Source organism: Hemitrygon akajei, chromosome 1 (assembly GCF_048418815.1).
Source record: "Hemitrygon akajei chromosome 1, sHemAka1.3, whole genome shotgun sequence".
NCBI classification, from domain to species: domain Eukaryota; kingdom Metazoa; phylum Chordata; class Chondrichthyes; order Myliobatiformes; family Dasyatidae; genus Hemitrygon; species Hemitrygon akajei.
The window spans coordinates 70,627,306-70,648,629 of record NC_133124.1 but is presented as its reverse complement, the minus strand read 5'-3'; the positions used below and the strand labels follow the sequence as shown (position 1 = coordinate 70,648,629).

General features: G+C 47.4%; 1 protein-coding gene across 4 annotated transcripts in view; it reads left to right on the top strand.

Moving 5' to 3' along the window:
* The window catches only part of LOC140727678 (SWI/SNF-related matrix-associated actin-dependent regulator of chromatin subfamily D member 3-like), a 93,658-nt gene that overhangs the window by 43,885 nt on the left and 28,449 nt on the right, over window positions 1-21,324 (top strand). For 3 of the 4 annotated variants that reach the window (XM_073045324.1, XM_073045342.1, XM_073045334.1), the window contains exons 2-6: window positions 16,226-16,416; window positions 16,659-16,701; window positions 17,511-17,633; window positions 18,285-18,407; window positions 20,379-20,474. In XM_073045324.1, the coding sequence (XP_072901425.1) occupies window positions 16,226-16,416; window positions 16,659-16,701; window positions 17,511-17,633; window positions 18,285-18,407; window positions 20,379-20,474 (576 nt within the window). Of the gene's footprint in view, window positions 1-12,059; window positions 12,155-16,225; window positions 16,417-16,658; window positions 16,702-17,510; window positions 17,634-18,284; window positions 18,408-20,378; window positions 20,475-21,324 lie in introns of all 4 variants that reach the window. The other variant, XM_073045350.1, reaches the window with a different exon arrangement.

The following is a 21,324-nucleotide window of genomic DNA, read 5'->3' as shown; positions in this document are numbered from 1 at the left end:
CCTCTTTAAATGGCCTCCAAGCCATCCGAGGCAATGAAATCCACAGATATACTGCCCTCTGGCTCACAAAATTCTTCCACATCTCTGTTCTAAATGGATGTCTCTCTCTTCCAGGGTTTCATAACGTGTGGCCCACAACACCTTGTTTAATGGTATTGGTCCATGACATAAAAAAAGTTGAGAGCCCCGTCTATTCTGAGAATGTGCCCTCTGGTCCTAGACTCACCCACTGCAGGAAACATCCTCCCCATATACACACTATCCGGACCTTTAAATATTCAGTAGGTTTCAAAGAGATACTCCCTGCTAATTCTTCTAAAGTCCTGCAAGTGCATGCCCAGAACCATCAAACACTCCCCATATGTTAACCTTTTCATTCTGGAATCATTCTTGTGAACCTCCACTAGACTCAAAGCCATCTTTCCATAGGTAAGGGGCCCAAAACTGCTCACAATATGCTGTTTGACCAATGCCTTATAATGTCTCGGTATTACATCCTTGTTCTTGTGTTCTAGTCTTCTCAAAATGAATGCTAACGTTGCATTTGTGTTCCTTACCACTGACTCAATCTGCAAGTGAACCTTTTAGGGAATCCCAAGTCCCTTTGCACATCTGATTTTTGAATTTTCTCCCTGTTTAGAAAATAACTATATTATTTCCTCAAAGAATTCCAACAGATCTGTCAGGCAAGATTTTCCCTTTAAGGAAAACATGCTGACTTTGGCCTGTTTTATAGTGTGTCACCAAATACCACAAAACCTCATACTTAATAGTGGACTCCAACATCTTCTCAACCTCTGAAGTCAGAGTAAATGAACTATAATTTCCTTTCTTCTGCCTCCATTCCTTAAAGAGTGGAGTGTCATTTCTCCTTTACCAGTCCTCCAGAACCATTCCAGAGTGATTCTTGAAAGATCATTAGTAACACTTCCACAATCTCTTCAGCCACCTCTTTCAGAGCCCTGGGGTGTACATCATCTGGTCTAGTTGATTTATCTACTTACTACTTTCAGATTCCCAAGTACATTCTTAGTTATAGCAACAGCACTCACTTCTGCCCCCTGACACTCTCAAATTCCTGGCATATTGCTAGTGTCTTCCATAGTGAAAACTGATACAAAATACCTATTAAGTTGGTCTGCCATTTCTTTGTCCCCCATTTCAACCTCTCCAGCATCATTTTCCAGTGGTCCAATATCCACTCTCGCCTCTCTTACTCTATGTATTTGGATAAGCTTTTGGTATCCTCTTTTATATTGTTGGCTAGCTTACCTTCATATTTCATTTTTTCTTTCCTTATGGCTTTTTAGTTGCTTTCTGTTGGTTTTTAAGAGCTTCACCATCCTCTAAATTCCCACAAAGTTTTAGCCATATGCTCTCTCTTTTGCTTTCATGCTGTCTTTGACTTCCCTTAGCCACGGTTACATCATCCTCCCTTTAGAATACATCGACTTGGGATGTATCCCGTGCCTTCCGAATTGCCCCCAGAAACACCAGCCATTGCTGTTCTGCTGTCATCTATGCTAGTGTCTTCCAGTCAACTTTGGCCATCTCCTCTCTCATGCCTCTTTGATTCTCTTTGCTCTACTTTAATACTGATATTCCTGACTTTACCTTCTCCCTCTCAAATGTGGGTGAATTCTATCATATTATGATCACTGCTACCTAAGGATTCCTTTATGATAAGCTGCTTAATCAAATCTGATTCATTTTATACCATTCAATCCAGAACTGCTTTTTCCCCAGTGGGTTCAACCACAAGCGCCATCTCATAGTCATTCTACAGATTCCTTATCTTGGGATCCAACACCAACCTGATTTTTCCAATCTACCTGCATATTGAAACCCCCCATGACTATCGAAAAATTGCCTTTTTTACATGCCTTTTCTATCTCCCGTTGTAATTTGTATCCCACATCTTAGCTACTGTTTGGAGGATTGTATATAACTCCCATAAGGGTCTTTTTACCTTTGCAGTTTCTTAACTCTACCCACAAGGATTTTATATGTCCTATGTCAGCTCTTTCTAAAGATTTGATGTCATTTTTTTAACCAACAAAGCCCCGCCACCTCCGCTGCCTACCTGCCTGTCCTTTTAGTACAAGGTGTATCCTTGGAGTTAAGCTCTCAACTATGACTTCTCTGGATTGAACGCCATCTGCCACATTTCAGCCCAGCTCTGCATCCTATGCATCCTGTTGTAACCTACAAAGACCTTCTACACTATCCACACACACCGCCACTAACCTTTGTGTTATCTAGTAACTTACTAACCCACCCTTCCACTTCCTTATCCAAGTTCATTTACGTAAATCACAATGAATGAGACCCCTGCTGAACACCATTGGTCAACAACTTCCAAGTAGAATACATTTCTAAATCTGGATGGTGCACGACCTGGAATGGAGCCTAAAGGTGGTCGTATTCTAAGCGCAAGAGCTCACAGGTTTGGGAGATACTATTGGAGTAGTCTGGGCAAATCACAGCAGCTAGTGGTTGAGGGAATGGATGTTTAGGATGGTGGATGGACAGCATTGTTCTGAATTGTGTTGAGAATGGCTGGTACTGCTCTTGGAGAGTATTCCATTACACTCCTGATTATGGTGGAGGGACTTTGGGGGTCACTCACCATAGGATTCCCAATCTCTTGCTTGCTTTTGTGGCCATGGTATTAGTGTGGCTGGCTGGGTTGGGGTGGATGGTGAGCCCCATTCCCAGGGTGTTGTTGGTGGGTCATTTGGTGAATGGTACTGCTCTTGATTGGCAAGGGCAGCCAGTAGGCTCTTTCCTCTTGGGGATGGTAATTCCTTGGCACTTGTGTGGTACCAGTTTCATTTGCCACTTGCCAGCCCACACATTGGTGTAACTACAAGCAGAGAGGGCAGCTTTGTCTGCTGAGGTGTTAGGAATGGAATTGAACATTAAATGACATCACGGAATGGTCAGAGCACAGGAGGAGACTGTCGGGCCTTTACCAGCTCTATGTAAGAACAACCCAGCTAGTCCCCTCTCCCCATTGCCCTACAAGCCTCTTCTTTTCAGACTGTAGTCCAGCTCCATTTTGAACACTGCAGTCAAGCTTCAGAAGTGCACTCCTGGCCCTCATGGCTCATTTTGTGAAAAGGATTTTTCCTTGTGTCAGTTCTGGGTTTCCTCACATCCTGCTCTGTGCCAAGGGACTAATCCTAGTGTCTCCAATCTTCCCATATAAAGCCCCTCAAACCTGGAATCATTTTGGAATCACTGGACAATCTCTAAAACTCTCATACCTTTCCTAAAGCACGGCACCCAGATCCAATAGTTCAACCGCAGCCGAGCTAGAGATTTATAAAGATTGATCATGTTGCCCTTATTATCGCACTTGTTATTCAATTTATAAAGTCAAGGCTGTCTGACTCTTCAAGCATTCCCTCATTCTCCCTATCAGTTCACTGAACTGTAGACATGAACCCTCAGATCCCTGCTCTTCTATTCCTGTTGGAATCATTCCCCCTAACTTTTACTCAATACTTCACAGTTCTCATTGTTAAACTTCACCTGTCACTCATTTGTCCATATACCCAGTCTGCTTCTTAATGTAACAAACAATCTGTTAGAGGGACTCAGCATCTGTGGGGGGAAGGACCTTTTGGTGATTTGGGTCAAAGGCCTGCATCAGGACCTGAAACACTGGCAATTCCTTCCCCCTTCCCCCTCCCCCACAGATGCTGTTCAACCTGCTGAGTTCCTCCAGCCAATTGCTTGTTCCATATTCCAGCGTCTGCTGTTTACTGAGTCTGTTACTCTTCTTCATTTCACTGTGTCTCCAAGTTGTATGTAGTGTGCATCTTTAGAACTGGCTTCCCCTTCCCCCTCCTCCGTCAGATTTATGAACACTACCTTGTTATTCCTTTACTTTGCACAACTTAATTACTTTTGTAATTTATAGTAACTTTGCAATGTACTGCCCTGTAGGACAACAAATTTTACAATACATAACATAGTGATAATAAATCTGATTCTGTGTACCCAAATCCCAGACCATTAACATGTATTAAGAACAACTGTGACTCTTCTATCAATCCCTAGAGAACTCTACAGTATACATTCTCCCAGACTGAGAAACAACCTCTCACTCCCACTCTCTTTCCTGTTATAGTCAGTTTCCCATCCATGCTGCTGTAGCCACTTTTATTCTAAGGCCTTAATGACAGTCCAGTTGTCATCTTATCAAATGTTTTTTTTTGAAATATCACATCAACAATATTTCCTTTATCAATCCTCTCTGTTATCAAAAAATCTGTGACAATTTAGTTGGCAAAATCATCACTGGCTTTTTCCACTCACTCCTCACATGCCCAAGTAACTGTTAATTCTGTCTCTGGTTATTGTGTCTGGAATTTTCCCACTATCAAGGTTAGACATTTGGTCTGTACACACCGGGTTTATCCCCTAGCTGTATTCTTTCAAACAGAGGTAAAAATATTCACAATCGTTTGGTCTCTAGGCACTACCTAGTAGGGATTATCCAGAAAATTATTGACCACTGAGCCTCACATCAGTGGTGGTGAAATTACTGAAGCTGATTCTTAAGAACCATATCTACCCCCACATTTGCAGAAGTGTGGACTTAAAAAAAAGGATAGGATTGACTTCAACAGCACAAAACTACTGTGAAATGGCAACAGCATTTGGGACTGCCTGGTGAAGGAAGTCATTGAAATAAAACTAGCAAAAAAGAATTTTAACAAAGATGACGGTCTTACTCTAAGAACTGGAATTCCACTGTAAAGAATCTTCATCCTTGCTGGTGAAGATGGCAGTTTGTCATCGAAACATTCCTGGCTAGAAGCCCGAGAAGAGTTTATTTGTTAAGCATGGACTTATTAGAGAGAGTCCTCATGGCTTTGTGTGGGTCAGGTCATGTCTTATCAGCTTGACTGAACTTTCTGAGGTGGTGTCAAAATTATTGATCAGATTCAGGTTTATTATCTCTAACATACATTGTGAGATTTGTTGTTTTGTGGCTGCAGTGCATATGCAAGGCATAAAAACTGAATAAATAGTGTGAAAGAGGAATAGTGAGGTAGTGTTCATAGAGCATTCAGAAATCTGAAGGCAGAGGGGAAGAAGCTGTTCCTTCCTGAGAGTAAGGCAGTGACTGTTGTCCACGTGGACAATGTAAGGCACTTGACAATGTTACTCATCATAGGCTGATCCAGAAGATTATTGCACGTGGAATCCATAGTGATTGGTAGATTAGATTCAAAATTGCTTTGGCCGTAGAAGATGGAGGATAGAGGTGGAAGGATATTTCTCTGACTAGAGATCTGTGACTACTGTTGTTTCACAAGGATCTGTGCTGGGACCTCTATTTATAATATGAGAATGGTAGTGAGATAACTATGAAACATATGGACAAATATATAAGCAGGCTGATAGTTTGCAGGCAAAGATTGGCAGAGTTGTGGATATAGTGAGGAAGATTGTCAAAGGATATAACAGGATACAGATCAGTTGGAGACATAGATGAGAAATAGCAGATGGAATTTAATCGAGGAAAGTGAGAGGTGTTGCACTTTGAGAGGTCAAGTCTAAGGGGAAAGTATGCAGTAAATATCAGAACCCTAAGGACCATTGATGTCCAGAGGGATCTTGGAGTACAAGTCCAAAGCTGCCTGAAGGAGGCAGTACAAGTGGATGAGGTGGTTGCGAAGGCATACAGTGTGCTTGCTTTCATCAGTAGGGAATATAAAATTTGGTAAGTTGTGTTGCGGTTGTATAAAATTTTTGTTAAGCCACACTAGGAAGGATGTGGAGGCTTTGGAGAGGGTTCTGTAGAGTTTTGCCAGGATGCTGCCTGGATTAGTATATGTACAATAAGGAGAAGTTGGGTTGTTTTATCTGGAACATTGGAATCTGAGGGGTGACCTGACAGAAGTTTATAAGTGTTTGTGAGGCATAGATAGGGTAGGTGATCAGTCATTGTTCCAGGGTAGAAAAGCCAAATACTAATTGCATTTGTCCTTCCAAAGTGCAGCAATTAGACTTGGTGACATAAAGTTATATAGAAACTGGTTAACGCTATAAACACAAGAGATTATGCAGATGCTGGAAATGTGTGTGTTACTCTGGATAAGTGGAGATGTGTGTGTGTTACTCTGGATAGGTGGAGGTGTGTGTCTGTTACTCTGGATAAGTGGAGATATATGTGTGTTACTGTGGATAAGTGGAGATATATGTGTGTGTTACTCTGGATAAGTGGATATATGTGTGTGTTACTCTGGATAAGTGGAGATATGTGTGTGTTACTTTGGATAAGTGGAGATACGTGTGTGTTACTTTGGATAAGTGAAGATATGTGTGTGTTACTCTGGATAAGTGGAGATGTGTGTGTGTTACTCTGGATAAGTGGAGATGTGTGTGTTGCTCTGGATAAGTGGAGATGTGTGTGTGTTACTGTGGATAAGTGGAGATATGTGTGTGTTACTCTGGATAAGTGGAGATGTGTGTGTTACTCTGGATAAGTGGATATGTGTGTGTGTGTTACTGTGGATAAGTGGAGATGTGTGTGCGTTACTGTGGATAAGTGGAGATATGTGTGTGTTACTGTGGATAAGTTGAGATAGGTGTGTGTTACTCTGGATAAGTGGAGATGTGTGTGTGTTACTATGGATAAGTGGAGATGTGTGTGTTACTCTGGATAAGTGGAGATATGTGTGTGTTACTCTGGATAAGTGGAGATACATGTGTGTGTTACTCTGGATAAGTGGAGATATGTGTGTGTTATTCTGGATAAGTGGAGGTGTGTGTTACTCTGGATAAGTGGAGATATGTGTGTGTTACTCTGGATAGGTGGAGATATGTGTGTGTTACTCTGGATAGGTGGAGATATGTGTGTTACTCTGGATAAGTGGAGATATGTGTGCGTTACTCTGGATAAGTGGAGATATGTGCCTTACTCTGGATAAGTGGAGATGTGTGCCTTACTCTGGATAAGTGGAGATGTGTGTGTGTTACTCTGGATAGGTGGAGATATGTGTGTGTTACTCTGGATAGGTGGAGATATGTGCATTACTCTGGATAAGTGGAGATATGTGTGTGTTACTCTGGATAGGTGGAGATATGTGTGTGTTACTCTGGATAGGTGGAGATATGTGCATTACTCTGGATAAGTGGAGATATGTGCCTCACTCTGGATAATTGGAGATATATGTGTGTTACTCTGGATAAGTGGAGATATGTGTGTGTTACTCTGGATGTGGAGATATATGTGTGTGTTACTGTGGATAAGTGGAGATATATGTGTGTCTTACTCTGGATAAGTGGAGATATGTGCGTTACTCTGGATAAGTGGAGATATGTGCGTTACTCTGGATAAGTGGAGATATGTGCATTACTCTGGATAAGTGGAGATATGTGTGCCTTACTCTGGATAAGTGGAGATATGTGCCTTACTCTGGATAAGTGGAGATGTGTGCCTTACTCTGGATAAGTGGAGATATGTGTGTGTTACTCTGGATAGGTGGAGATATGTGTGTGTTACTCTGGATAAGTGGAGATATGTGCGTTACTCTGGATAAGTGGAGATATGTGTCTTACTCTGGATGAGTGGAGATATGTGTGTGTTACTCTGGATAAGTGGAGATATGTGCGTTACTCTGGATAAGTGGAGATATGTGTCTTACTCAGGATAAGTGGAGATATGTGTGTTACTCTGGATAAGTGGAGATATGTGTGTGTTACTCTGGATAAGTGGAGATATGTGCGTTACTCTGGATAAGTGGAGATATGTGTCTTACTCTGGATAAGTGGAGATATGTGTGTGTTACTCTGGATAAGTGGAGATATGTGCGTTACTCTGGATAAGTGGAGATATGTGTCTTACTCTGGATAAGTGGAGATATGTGTGTTACTCTGGATAAGTGGAGATATGTGCCTTACTGTGGATAAGTGGAGATATGTGTGCATTACTCTGGACAAGTGGAGATATGTGTGCCTTACTCTGGATAAGTGGAGATATGTGCCTTACTCTGGATAAGTGGAGATGTGTGCCTTACTCTGGATAAGTGGAGATATGTGTGTGTTACTCTGGATAGGTGGAGATATGTGTGTGTTACTCTGGATAAGTGGAGATATGTGCGTTACTCTGGATAAGTGGAGATATGTGTGTGTTACTCTGGATAAGTGGAGATATGTGTGTGTTACTCTGGATAAGTGGAGATATGTGCGATACTCTGGATAAGTGGAGATATGTGTGCCTTACTCTGGATAAGTGGAGATATGTGTGCGTTACTCTGGATAGGTGGAGATATGTGTGTGTTACTCTGGATAAGTGGAGATATGTGTGTTACTCTGGATAATTGGAGATATATGTGTGTTACTCTGGATAAGTGGAGATATGTGTGTGTTACTCTGGATAAGTGGAGATATGTGCCTCACTCTGGATAATTGGAGATATATGTGTGTTACTCTGGATAAGTGGAGATATGTGTGTGTTACTCTGGATAAGTGGAGATATATGTGTGTGTTACTGTGGATAAGTGGAGATATATGTGTGTGTTACTCTGGATAAGTGGAGATATGTGTGTGTTACTCTGGATAAGTGGAGATATGTGCGTTACTCTGGATAAGTGGAGATATGTGCGTTACTCTGGATAAGTGGAGATATGTGCATTACTCTGGATAAGTGGAGATATGTGTGCCTTACTCTGGATAAGTGGAGATATGTGCCTTACTCTGGATAAGTGGAGATGTGTGCCTTACTCTGGATAAGTGGAGATATGTGTGTGTTACTCTGGATAGGTGGAGATATGTGTGTGTTACTCTGGATAAGTGGAGATATGTGTGCCTTACTCTGGATAAGTGGAGATATGTGCCTTACTCTGGATAAGTGGAGATGTGTGCCTTACTCTGGATAAGTGGAGATATGTGTGTGTTACTCTGGATAGGTGGAGATATGTGTGTGTTACTCTGGATAAGTGGAGATATGTGCGTTACTCTGGATAAGTGGAGATATGTGTCTTACTCTGGATGAGTGGAGATATGTGTGTGTTACTCTGGATAAGTGGAGATATGTGCGTTACTCTGGATAAGTGGAGATATGTGTCTTACTCAGGATAAGTGGAGATATGTGTGTTACTCTGGATAAGTGGAGATATGTGTGTGTTACTCTGGATAAGTGGAGATATGTGCGTTACTCTGGATAAGTGGAGATATGTGTCTTACTCTGGATAAGTGGAGATATGTGTGTGTTACTCTGGATAAGTGGAGATATGTGCGTTACTCTGGATAAGTGGAGATATGTGTCTTACTCTGGATAAGTGGAGATATGTGTGTTACTCTGGATAAGTGGAGATATGTGCCTTACTGTGGATAAGTGGAGATATGTGTGCATTACTCTGGATAAGTGGAGATATGTGTGCCTTACTCTGGATAAGTGGAGATATGTGTGCCTTACTCTGGATAAGTGGAGATATGTGCCTTACTCTGGATAAGTGGAGATGTGTGCCTTACTCTGGATAAGTGGAGATATGTGTGTGTTACTCTGGATAGGTGGAGATATGTGTGTGTTACTCTGGATAAGTGGAGATATGTGCGTTACTCTGGATAAGTGGAGATATGTGTCTTACTCTGGATAAGTGGAGATATGTGTGTTACTCTGGATAAGTGGAGATATGTGCCTTACTCTGGATAAGTGGAGATATGTGTGCATTACTCTGGATAAGTGGAGATATGTGTGCCTTACTCTGGATAAGTGGAGATATGTGCCTTACTCTGGATAAGTGGAGATGTGTGCCTTACTCTGGATAAGTGGAGATATGTGTGTGTTACTCTGGATGTGGAGATATATGTGTGTGTTACTGTGGATAAGTGGAGATATATGTGTGTCTTACTCTGGATAAGTGGAGATATGTGCGTTACTCTGGATAAGTGGAGATATGTGCGTTACTCTGGATAAGTGGAGATATGTGCATTACTCTGGATAAGTGGAGATATGTGTGCCTTACTCTGGATAAGTGGAGATATGTGCCTTACTCTGGATAAGTGGAGATGTGTGCCTTACTCTGGATAAGTGGAGATATGTGTGTGTTACTCTGGATAGGTGGAGATATGTGTGTGTTACTCTGGATAAGTGGAGATATGTGCGTTACTCTGGATAAGTGGAGATATGTGTCTTACTCTGGATGAGTGGAGATATGTGTGTGTTACTCTGGATAAGTGGAGATATGTGCGTTACTCTGGATAAGTGGAGATATGTGTCTTACTCAGGATAAGTGGAGATATGTGTGTTACTCTGGATAAGTGGAGATATGTGTGTGTTACTCTGGATAAGTGGAGATATGTGCGTTACTCTGGATAAGTGGAGATATGTGTCTTACTCTGGATAAGTGGAGATATGTGTGTGTTACTCTGGATAAGTGGAGATATGTGCGTTACTCTGGATAAGTGGAGATATGTGTGCCTTACTCTGGATAAGTGGAGATATGTGTGCGTTACTCTGGATAGGTGGAGATATGTGTGTGTTACTCTGGATAAGTGGAGATATGTGCGTTACTCTGGATAAGTGGAGATATGTGCCTCACTCTGGATAAGTGGAGATATATGTGCCTCACTCTGGATAAGTGGAGATATATGTGTGTTACTCTGGATAAGTGGAGATATGTGTCTTACTCTGGATAAGTGGAGATATGTGCCTTACTCTGGATAGGTGGAGATATGTGCCTTACTCTGGTCCATGCTGACCAAGATTCCCACCAAAGCCAGTCCATTATGTCACATTTGGCTTGTATCTCTCTAAATCTTTCCTATCCAAGTGTCTTTTAAATGTTGTAAATTGACCTGTCTAAACCATTTCTTGTAGCAGTTCAGTCTATATGTAGACCACTCTCTGGGTGAAAAAGTTGCCCCAAAGCGTCCTTTGAAATCTCCCCCCTCTTTCCCTAATCCTTTGTTTCCATGTCCTTGATTCCCTAACCCTAATTCTGTTTTATGTCCCTTGTTATCATACTAACCAATGAATAAAATCCTAACCTTTTCAGCCTTTCTCCTCAACTCCCTTCGGTCCTGGTATCATCCTCGTAAATTTCCTCTGCACTCTCAATTTATAAGAATGTTGCCAGGACCTGAGTTAGAGGGAAAGGTTGAAGAGGTTAGAAATTTATTCAATGGAGCGTAGGAGATTATGAGGAGATTTGATAGAAGTATAAAAAATTATGTGGGGTATACATAGGGTATACCTAGCAGGCTTTTTTTCCACCAAGGTTGGATGAGACTCGGTTAAGGGTGAAAGGTGAAATTTTTAGGGGGAACCTGAGGGTGAATTTCTTCACTCAGAAGCTGGTGCGAGTGTGGAACAAGCTGCCAGCAGAAGCTGCGGGTAAGCACTTGCAGCTCTCAAAAGAAGTTTGGATAAGTACATGGAGGGGAGGGATATGGTCCAGGTGCAGGTTGATGGGACTAGTTTGACATGGTCTAGATGGGCGGAAGGTTCTGTAGTGATCTGTGACTCTTCAGTTGAAAAGTATCTTTCCTACAACAAGGTGGCTAAAACCCAATAAAACATTCCAGAGTGTGGCCTCATTGATGCCTTGTCCAACTGCAACCTAATATCCCAACCCTTGTACTCAGTGCCCTGAATGATGAAGTTCAGTGAGCCAGAAGCCGCCTTCACCGCCCTCTTTACCAGTGATACCACATTCATGGAAATGTGTACTCGTACTCCATAGGACCATAAGATATAGGAGCAGAAGTAGGCCATTTGACCCAATGAGTCTGCTCCACCATTCAGTCACGGGCTGATTCAATTCTTCCAGTCATCCCCACTCACCTGCCTTCTCCCCATACCCTTTGATGCCCTGGTTAATCAAGAACCTTTCTATCTCTGCCTTAAATACACCCAGTGACTTGGCCTCCACAGCTGCTCGTGGCAACAAATTCCACAGATTTACCAGCCTCTGACTAAAGTAATTTCTCCGCATCTCAGTTCTAAATGAACGTGCTTCAATCCTGAAGTTCTGCCCTCTCATCCTAGACTCCCCTATCATTGAAAATAACTTTGCCATATCTAATCTATTCAGGCCTTTTAACATTCGGAATGTTTCTATGAGATGCTCTCTCATTCTCCTGAACTCCAGGGAATACAGCCCAAGAGCTGCCAGACGTTCCTCATACGGTAAACTTCATTCCTGGAATCCCTCTTGTGAATCTTCTCTGCACCCTCTCCAATGTCAGTATATCCTTTCTAAAATAAGGAGCCCAAACCTGCACACAATACTCCGAATGTGGTTTCACGAGTGCCTTATAGAGCCTCAACATCACATCCCTGCTCTTTTATTCTATACCTCTAGAAATGGATATCAACATTGCAATTGTCTTCTTCACCACCGACTCAATCTGGAGGTTAACCTTTAGGGTATCCTGCACAAGGACTCACAAGTCCTTTTGCAACTGTATTTTGAATTCTCACCCCATTTAAATAATAGTCTGCCCGTTTATTTCTTCCACCAAAGTGCATGACCATACACTTTCCAACATTGTATTTCATTTGCCACTTCTTTGCTCATTCCCCTAAACTATCTAAGTCTCTCTGCAGGCTCTCTGTTTCCTCAACACAACCTGCTCCTCCACCTATCTTTGTATCATCAGCAAATTTAGCCACAAATCCATTAATATCCTATTCCAAATCATTGACATACATCGTAAAAAGCAGCGGTCCCAACACCAACCCCTGTGGAACTCCACTGGTAACTAGCAGCCAGTCAGAATAGGATCCCCTTATTCCCACTCTCTGCTTTCAGCCGATCAGCCAATGCTCCACCCATGTTAGTGACTTCCCTGTAATTCCATGGGCTCTTACCTTGCTAAGCAGCCTCATGTGTGGCACCTACAGCATTCCTTAGGGTCCTGTGTACACAGTGAACGTACTTCCCTGTCTTGTCATCCTGAGATATAACAGCTCGCACTGATCTGAATTCATCTCCGCTTGCCACTCACCCAGCCAGTCCAGGCCGCTCTGAGATCCCTGCTGACTGCACTCACTCTCTCCTCCACCCCCAGTGCCCTGTGATCCCTGCTGACTGCACTCACTCTCTCCTCCCCCCCCAGTACCCTGTGATCCCTGCTGACTGCACACACTCTCTCCACCCCCCCCAGTGCCCTGTGATCCCTGCTGACTGCACACACTCTCTCCACCCCCTCCCCAGTGCCCTGTGATCCCTGCTGACTGCACTCACCCCCCCCACCCCCCCCAGTACCCTGTGATCCCTGCTGACTGCACACACTCTCTCCTCCCCCCCCCCAGTACCCTGTGATCCCTGCTGACTGCACTCACTCTCTCCTCCCCCCCCCAGTACCCTGTGATCCCTGCTGACTGCACTCACTCTCTCCTCCCCCTCCCCAGTGCCCTGTGATCCCTGCTGACTGCACTCACTCTCTCCTCCCCCCCAGTACCCTGTGATCCCTGCTGACTGCACTCACTCTCTCCTCCCCCTCCCCAGTGCCGTGTGATCCCTGCTGACTGCACTCACTCTCTCCTCTCCCCCCCAGTGCCCTGTGATCCCTGCTGACTGCACTCACTCTCTCCTCCCCCTCCCCAGTGCCCTGTGATCCCTGCTGACTGCACTCACTCTCTCCTCTCCCCCAGTGCCCTGTGATCCCTGCTGACTGCACTCACTCTCTCCTCCCCCCCTCCAGTGCCCTGTGATCCCTGCTGACTGCACTCACTCTCTCCTCCACCCCCAGTACCCTGTGATCCCTGCTGACTGCACTCACTCTCTCCTCCCCCCCCCCAGTACCCTGTGATCCCTGCTGACTGCACTCACTCTCTCCTCCCCCCCCCCAGTACCCTGTGATCCCTGCTGACTGCACTCACTCTCTCCTCCACCCCCAGTACCCTGTGATCCCTGCTGACTGCACTCACTCTCTCCTCCCCCCCTCCAGTGCCCTGTGATCCCTGCTGACTGCACTCACTCTCTCCTCCCCCCCTCCAGTGCCCTGAGATCCCTGCTGACTGCACTCACTCTCTCCTCCACCCCCAGTACCCTGTGATCCCTGCTGACTGCACTCACTCTCTCCTCCCCCCCCAGTACCCTGTGATCCCTGCTGACTGCACACACTCTCTCCACCCCCCCCCAGTGCCCTGTGATCCCTGCTGACTGCACACACTCTCTCCACCCCCCCCAGTGCCCTGTGATCCCTGCTGACTGCACTCACTCTCTCCTCTCCCCCCCAGTGCCCTGTGATCCCTGCTGACTGCACTCACTCTCTCCTCTCCCCCCCAGTGCCCTGTGATCCCTGCTGACTGCACTCACTCTCTCCTCCCCCCCCAGTACCCTGTGATCCCTGCTGACTGCACTCACTCTCTCCTCCCCCCCTCCAGTGCCCTGTGATCCCTGCTGACTGCACTCACTCTCTCCTCTCCCCCCCAGTGCCCTGTGATCCCTGCTGACTGCACTCACTCTCTCCTCCCCCCCAGTACCCTGTGATCCCTGCTGACTGCACTCACTCTCTCCTCCCCCCCCAGTGCCCTGTGATCCCTGCTGACTGCACTCACTCTCTCCTCCCCCCCTCCAGTGCCCTGTGATCCCTGCTGACTGCACTCACTCTCTCCTCCCCCCCCTCCAGTGCCCTGTGATCCCTGCTGACTGCACTCACTCTCTCCTCTCCCCCCCAGTGCCCTGTGATCCCTGCTGACTGCACTCACTCTCTCCTCTCCCCCCAGTGCCCTGTGATCCCTGCTGACTGCACTCACTCTCTCCTCCCCCCCTCCAGTGCCCTGTGATCCCTGCTGACTGCACTCACTCTCTCCTCTCCCCCCCAGTGCCCTGTGATCCCTGCTGACTGCACTCACTCTCTCCTCTCCCCCCCAGTGCCCTGTGATCCCTGCTGACTGCACTCACTCTCTCCTCTCCCCCCCAGTGCCCTGTGATCCCTGCTGACTGCACTCACTCTCTCCTCTCCCCCCAGTGCCCTGTGATCCCTGCTGACTGCACTCACTCTCTCCTCCCCCCCTCCAGTGCCCTGTGATCCCTGCTGACTGCACTCACTCTCTCCTCTCCCCCCCAGTGCCCTGTGATCCCTGCTGACTGCACTCACTCTCTCCTCTCCCCCCCAGTGCCCTGTGATCCCTGCTGACTGCACTCACTCTCTCCTCTCCCCCCCAGTGCCCTGTGATCCCTGCTGACTGCACTCACTCTCTCCTCTCCCCCCCAGTGCCCTGTGATCCCTGCTGACTGCACTCACTCTCTCCTCTCCCCCCCAGTGCCCTGTGATCCCTGCTGACTGCACTCACTCTCTCCTCCCACCCCCCAGTGCCCTGTGATCCCTGCTGACTGCACTCACTCTCTCCTCTCCCCCCCAGTGCCCTGTGATCCCTGCTGACTGCACTCACTCTCTCCTCTCCCCCCCAGTGCCCTGTGATCCCTGCTGACTGCACTCACTCTCTCCTCTCCCCCCCAGTGCCCTGTGATCCCTGCTGACTGCACTCACTCTCTCCTCCCCCTCCCCCAGCGCCCTGTGATCCCTGCTGACTGCACTCACTCTCTCCTCTCCCCCCCCAGTGCCCTGTGATCCCTGCTGACTGCACTCACTCTCTCCTCTCCCCCCCAGTGCCCTGTGATCCCTGCTGACTGCACTCACTCTCTCCTCTCCCCCCCCAGTGCCCTGTGATCCCTGCTGACTGCACTCACTCTCTCCTCTCCCCCCCAGTGCCCTGTGATCCCTGCTGACTGCACTCACTCTCTCCACCCCCCCCAGTGCCCTGTGATCCCTGCTGACTGCACTCACTCTCTCCTCCCCCCCCCAGTGCCCTGTGATCCCTGCTGACTGCACTCACTCTCTCCTCTCCCCCCCAGTGCCCTGTGATCCCTGCTGACTGCACTCACTCTCTCCACCCCCCCCCAGTGCCCTGTGATCCCTGCTGACTGCACTCACTCTCTCCTCCCCCCCCCAGTGCCCTGTGATCCCTGCTGACTGCACACACTCTCTCCACCCCCCCCCAGTGCCCTGTGATCCCTGCTGACTGCACTCACTCTCTCCTCCCCCCCCCAGTGCCCTGTGATCCCTGCTGACTGCACTCACTCTCTCCTCCCCCCCAGTGCCCTGTGATCCCTGCTGACTGCACTCACTCTCTCCTCTCCCTCCCCCAGCGCCCTGTGATCCCTGCTGACTGCACTCACTCTCTCCTCTCCCCCCCAGTGCCCTGTGATCCCTGCTGACTGCACTCACTCTCTCCTCTCCCCCCCAGCGCCCTGGGATGCCCTCGGCCGCACGGATGGCTCCCCAAGGTTCAGCGATGGGTCCCCCGGGAGCCCCATATGGAACGGGTCCTACTGTTCGCCCTGGGATCCCGCAACCGGTCCTGGAGCAGACCCGCAAGCGCGCCGCACCGCAGCAGATGCAGCAGCCGCAGGCAGCCGTGCAGAGCCGCGCACGCAGGTAGGGTAGGGAGCTGGCGTGGTGCGTTACGAGTGGGACAGGGAAGGGTGTGGTGGAGGGAGGGGTCCAGAGGAGGGTCGCTGGGACCTAATCCCGCACCCCTCATCGGGGATCTGATGCACAACGTAAGGAGCAGGCTACTCGACTCATTGAGCCTACCCACCAGCCGGTCAAATTGGATAGAAGCTGTTGTGAGGGCTGCGCTATGCCCATAGTGATTGTTTTCTGTTGAACGTCCACAGTGCCAAGCGGAGGAGGATGGTGGACAAGATCCTGCCCCAGAGGGTGAGTGAGGGGGGAGGGTTGGTGGGTGGGGTGGGGCTGTTTGGAATGAGGGGTAGGATTGCTCCAGGGGGTGGAGCTTAACCTGAGCACAGGAACCGTAGGCAGTGTTTGGTCAAATGTCTACCTCCAATATTTTTTTTAAATAAAAGGGTGTTTATTACAAAAACAGCATTAAACTACTGCAGACCACAGCAACCAGAACTTCAGATTCCGATATTGGCATCCTAATCTGAGACACATTCAGTCTCCCACAGTGCCAAAACATAGATCAGTAGGCACCACAGATTCTTCTGACACTATCAGGCGATAATGCCACTCGGGGCAAGGAGGGACAACATAATGGATCCTAATCCCAGAGTGAACCAGTTCCATGCTGGGGCTCACTCACAGTGCTCAGCTGTAGTGGATCCAGGAGTCCCCTGTCCCTGTTTCTGTCCCCCCACATTCCTGTCCTTACCACTGCAGCCTATCCTGCACAACTAGACCCACAGTGGATGTGGGGAGGTATAGGGAGGGAGACCTGCCTGGGGGGTGGGGGAGGAAGATTGAAGTACCATCCCAGAAGATGGAGAAGGGTGCCCAACTCCAAGGTGTGATGGGAAAGCAGGACCCAAGTTTGGGTTTGTTCCCATGAGGAGCAACAGGAGGCCACTCAGTACTTCTAGTTTGTCCTATCTCTCACCTAATCCCCACCCCTCATCCAAACACCTGTCCATCAGAGAGGCTAGGGGCAGCCTGGCCTGAAAAGTGAAGGGAGGGATGGATCTCGGGCAGTGAGTGTGTTCCAGAACGTTCTCCTTGTTCCTCAGATCCGGGAGCTGGTGCCGGAATCCCAGGCCTACATGGACTTGCTGGCCTTCGAGAGGAAGCTGGACCAGACCATCATGAGGAAGAGAGTGGACATTCAGGAGGCCCTAAAGAGGCCAATGAAGGTGGAAAGTGGGGCAATGGGGTGTCCAGGGGGAAGGGGGTAATGGGGAATCCAGGGGTCAAGGAAGGGACAGGCAATGGGGTGTCCAGGGGGAAGGGGGTGAAGGGAGGGATGGGCAAAGGGGTGTCCGTGGGAGGGAGAAGTCATGGAGCAATAGGTTGTCTGAAGAATGGGCAATGGGGTGTCCGGGGAGGAAGGAGGGGGTGGGGAAGTGGGGCATCCAGGGAAGGGAGAATGGGGTGGATGGGATTTCCTTGGGGGTAGGACCAGGGCAGTAAGGTTTACAACACCAGCAAATGGGTAGAGTTCGTGCCGCTGTCTGTAAGGAATTTGTACATTCTCCCCATGACCGCGTGGGTTTTCCCAGGGTGCTCCCCCTACTCTGTGCCAGAAGCATGCAATTCTTGCGGGCTGCTCCCAGCACATATTCAAGATTGGTCATTACAACGATGTATTTCACGGCATGTTTCAGTGTAAATATGACAAATAAAATCTGTCTTTAGATGCTCACTGGGGAGGAGATCCTGGTGTAGGATGGTACTGAGAGATATCAGCGGGAGGTGCCTTTGTGGGGAAGGAAGAGGTCCTGGGGGAGGGGACACGGAGTGAATGTGGGATGGATGGTGACTGACCTCTGACCTCTGACATCCAGCAAAAGCGAAAGCTCCGGTTGTACATCTCCAACACCTTTAACCCTGCACGCTCAGACGCCGAGGATTCGGACAGCTGCATCGCCTCCTGGGAACTGCGAGTGGAGGGAAAGCTTCTGGAGGATGTGAGTGTTGCAGGGGTAGGGCAGGCCTTTCTATCCCTCTAGACTACCCCACCACTCACAGCTGGACCTCTGTCTCAGCTCCATCTTCCTGCACGATTCCTATTTACCTTAGAGCATAGATTATGTACAGCACATAGAGCACAGAACATGGAACAGACAAGTTCAAAGTGAATTTATTATCAAACTACCTATACATTACCATATACTACCTTTTAGATTCATTTTCTTGCAGACATTCACAGGAGGAATAAAGAGTTTATGAACAACTATACAGCAATAAACAACCAATGTGCAAAAGAAGATAAACTGTGCAAGTAAAAATTAGTACCAAGAACATGAGTCATAAAGAACAAAGAACAGGAGCAAGTCCACTCAGCCCATAATTTTGTGCTGTTAAATTAAGGCTAACTAAAAGCCCAAAAGCTCAACTAAACTAATCCCTTCTCCCTACACAATATCCTTATCCCTCCATTCTTTGTACATTCATGTGCTTATCTAAGAGTCCCTTGAACACCTCTATCATACTTTCCTCCACCGCACATTCCAAAAACCCATTACTTTCTATGTGTAAAGAAAAACTTGCCCCTTGCGTCTCTTTGAACATATCCTCACCTTAAATGCATACCCTCTGGTATTAAATATTTCAACCCTGGGGGGAAAAACTACTGTCTGTACCCTATCTATGCCCCTTGTAATCTTATAAACCTCTATCAGATCTCCCCTCAGCTTCTGGCACTCCAGAGAAAACAACCTAAATTTGTCCAACCTCTCTTTTAGCTCATGCCCTCTAATCCAGGCAGCATCCTTGTGAACTTCTTCTGCACCCTCTCCCAAGCCTCCGCATCTTCCCATAATGGATGACCAGAACTGAATGCAATATTCCAAATGCAGCCTAACTAGAATTTTATAAACCTGCAACATAACTTCCCAATTCTTGAACTCAGTTCCTTGACTAATAAGCACACGCCTGCCATTTGCCAGTTTTACCAAATTCCTAGAAATTAATTCCAGAAAACTAATAAAGAATAATCACAGCAATTGAACCTCCACTGCTCTGCATTTTAGAAATTCACCACCCTCACTGTAAAGGAATTTTCCCAATCCCAGTCCTTGATACCCTATCCCTTACTCGGAGACCATGACCATGGTCCAGAATTCTTCCGTTGGAGGAAACACCCTCCCTTTTGAACCCTGTAAAAAGCTTAAGTGAGATCTCCTCACATTCAAGTTCAATCACACCTCATCCAGCAAACAATCTGACTAGTGAATTTTCACTGCTGTCTCTATACACCTTGGGTAAGGAGAATAGAAATGGCCATAGCAACCAGGTGTGGTCTCTTCAAGGCCCTGTCTAATTCCTATTAGGCATTTAACTCCTGAGTTCAATCTTCTGGTAAGAAGAACTAATGTACTATTCCATCTTTCTGTTTGTTTCTGCACGGGCATGGCACATTTCAGTGACTTGAGTACAAGGGCAACAGGCAGAGACGGTATAGCATCACAATAAAGGGATGTCCCTTTAGAACTGAGATGAGGAGGAATTTCTTCAGCCAGAGGGTGGTGAATCTGTGGATCCAAGTCACTGAGTATATTTAAGGCAGAAGTTGGTAGGTTCTTGATGGGTAAGGGTGCGAAGAGTTACTTGGGGGAGAAGGCAGGAAAATGTGGCTGAATAGTTTTGAAAATAAATTTCCCAGATTAATATGCAAAGAAATTCCTACACTATGCCCCTCCCAGGATGACCTACCCTCAGTACTACCCTCCCACAGTGTAAAACGCCCTAAGTACTGCCCCTTCCAGAGTGTAACCCTCCTTCAATACTGCCACTCCCATGTGGTCTTTACAGTGAGGTTACTGCCTACTCTCTGGAACGTGTGGCTGACTTTCTGTCTGAACAGAACCCTGTCTGTTCACTGAATTGACCCCTCGCTGTGGGTAACTGCAGTTTTGACTGAGTATGTTTTGTTGTAGACTGGGAAACAGAAGAGAAAGTTCTCCTCATTCTTCAAGAGCTTGGTGATCGAGCTGGACAAGGAACTGTACGGACCTGATAATCATCTGGTGGAGGTAACAACCTCTTGGTCACAGACCTTCCTACCTGTCTCCATCCTTTCCTGGTTCTTCCAAAGTGTGTCCACTACACTTTCCAGTCCCTACACCCCTCCTTGTCATTGTGCCCCCCTATACTCCTCCATCTCCTTGACGCCATCTCTACCCTAAACCCCTCCCTGTCTCTGTGCCCCCCCGGCTGCCACACCCCTCCTGTCTTTGTAAACCCTTCCCTCCCTTACACCCCTCCTCTGTGACTCCCTCCAGTCCCTACATCCCTTCTCATCTCTGTGACTTCGTCAGATCCTATACCACTCCCTGTCTCTATAACCCTCTCCAGCCCATACACCCCTTTTTATCTGTTAATCCCCCTGTCTCTGTGACTCCCCCCTCACACCCTTACACCCCTCCCTGCCTCTAACCCCCTCTGGCACCTATACTGTCTTTGTAACCCCTCTGGTTCCAGTCTCTGACCCTGCCCTCAGTGTACATCTCATTTAGAACTCAGTCATCACTCCCTCCCATCCGCCCCCGATCCAGTAAGCTCCCAGGATCACCGAGAGCTGCCCCCTCCCTCCCTCCCTCCTCCCGGTTTAGGGTCAGCTCCTTTGTGAAGGATCAGGATGTTTGGCATTTTTCCTGACTCTATACAAAAGTTGCGGCATCTCTGGTATCTGAAGTTATGTTCCCAGAGCGGGGAGATCCTGGAGGTTGGGATGAGCTGTAAGGTATCTTGTCCTCGTATAGCCCCTCAGCGCTCTGTCAGTTGTGATGATAATGGAACACAGAACGGGACAGCAGAGCACAGTGACATCGAGCTCGCTGGTGTGACGTGTTGTTCCCTCGCCCCGTGCGCCCGCTCCGAATT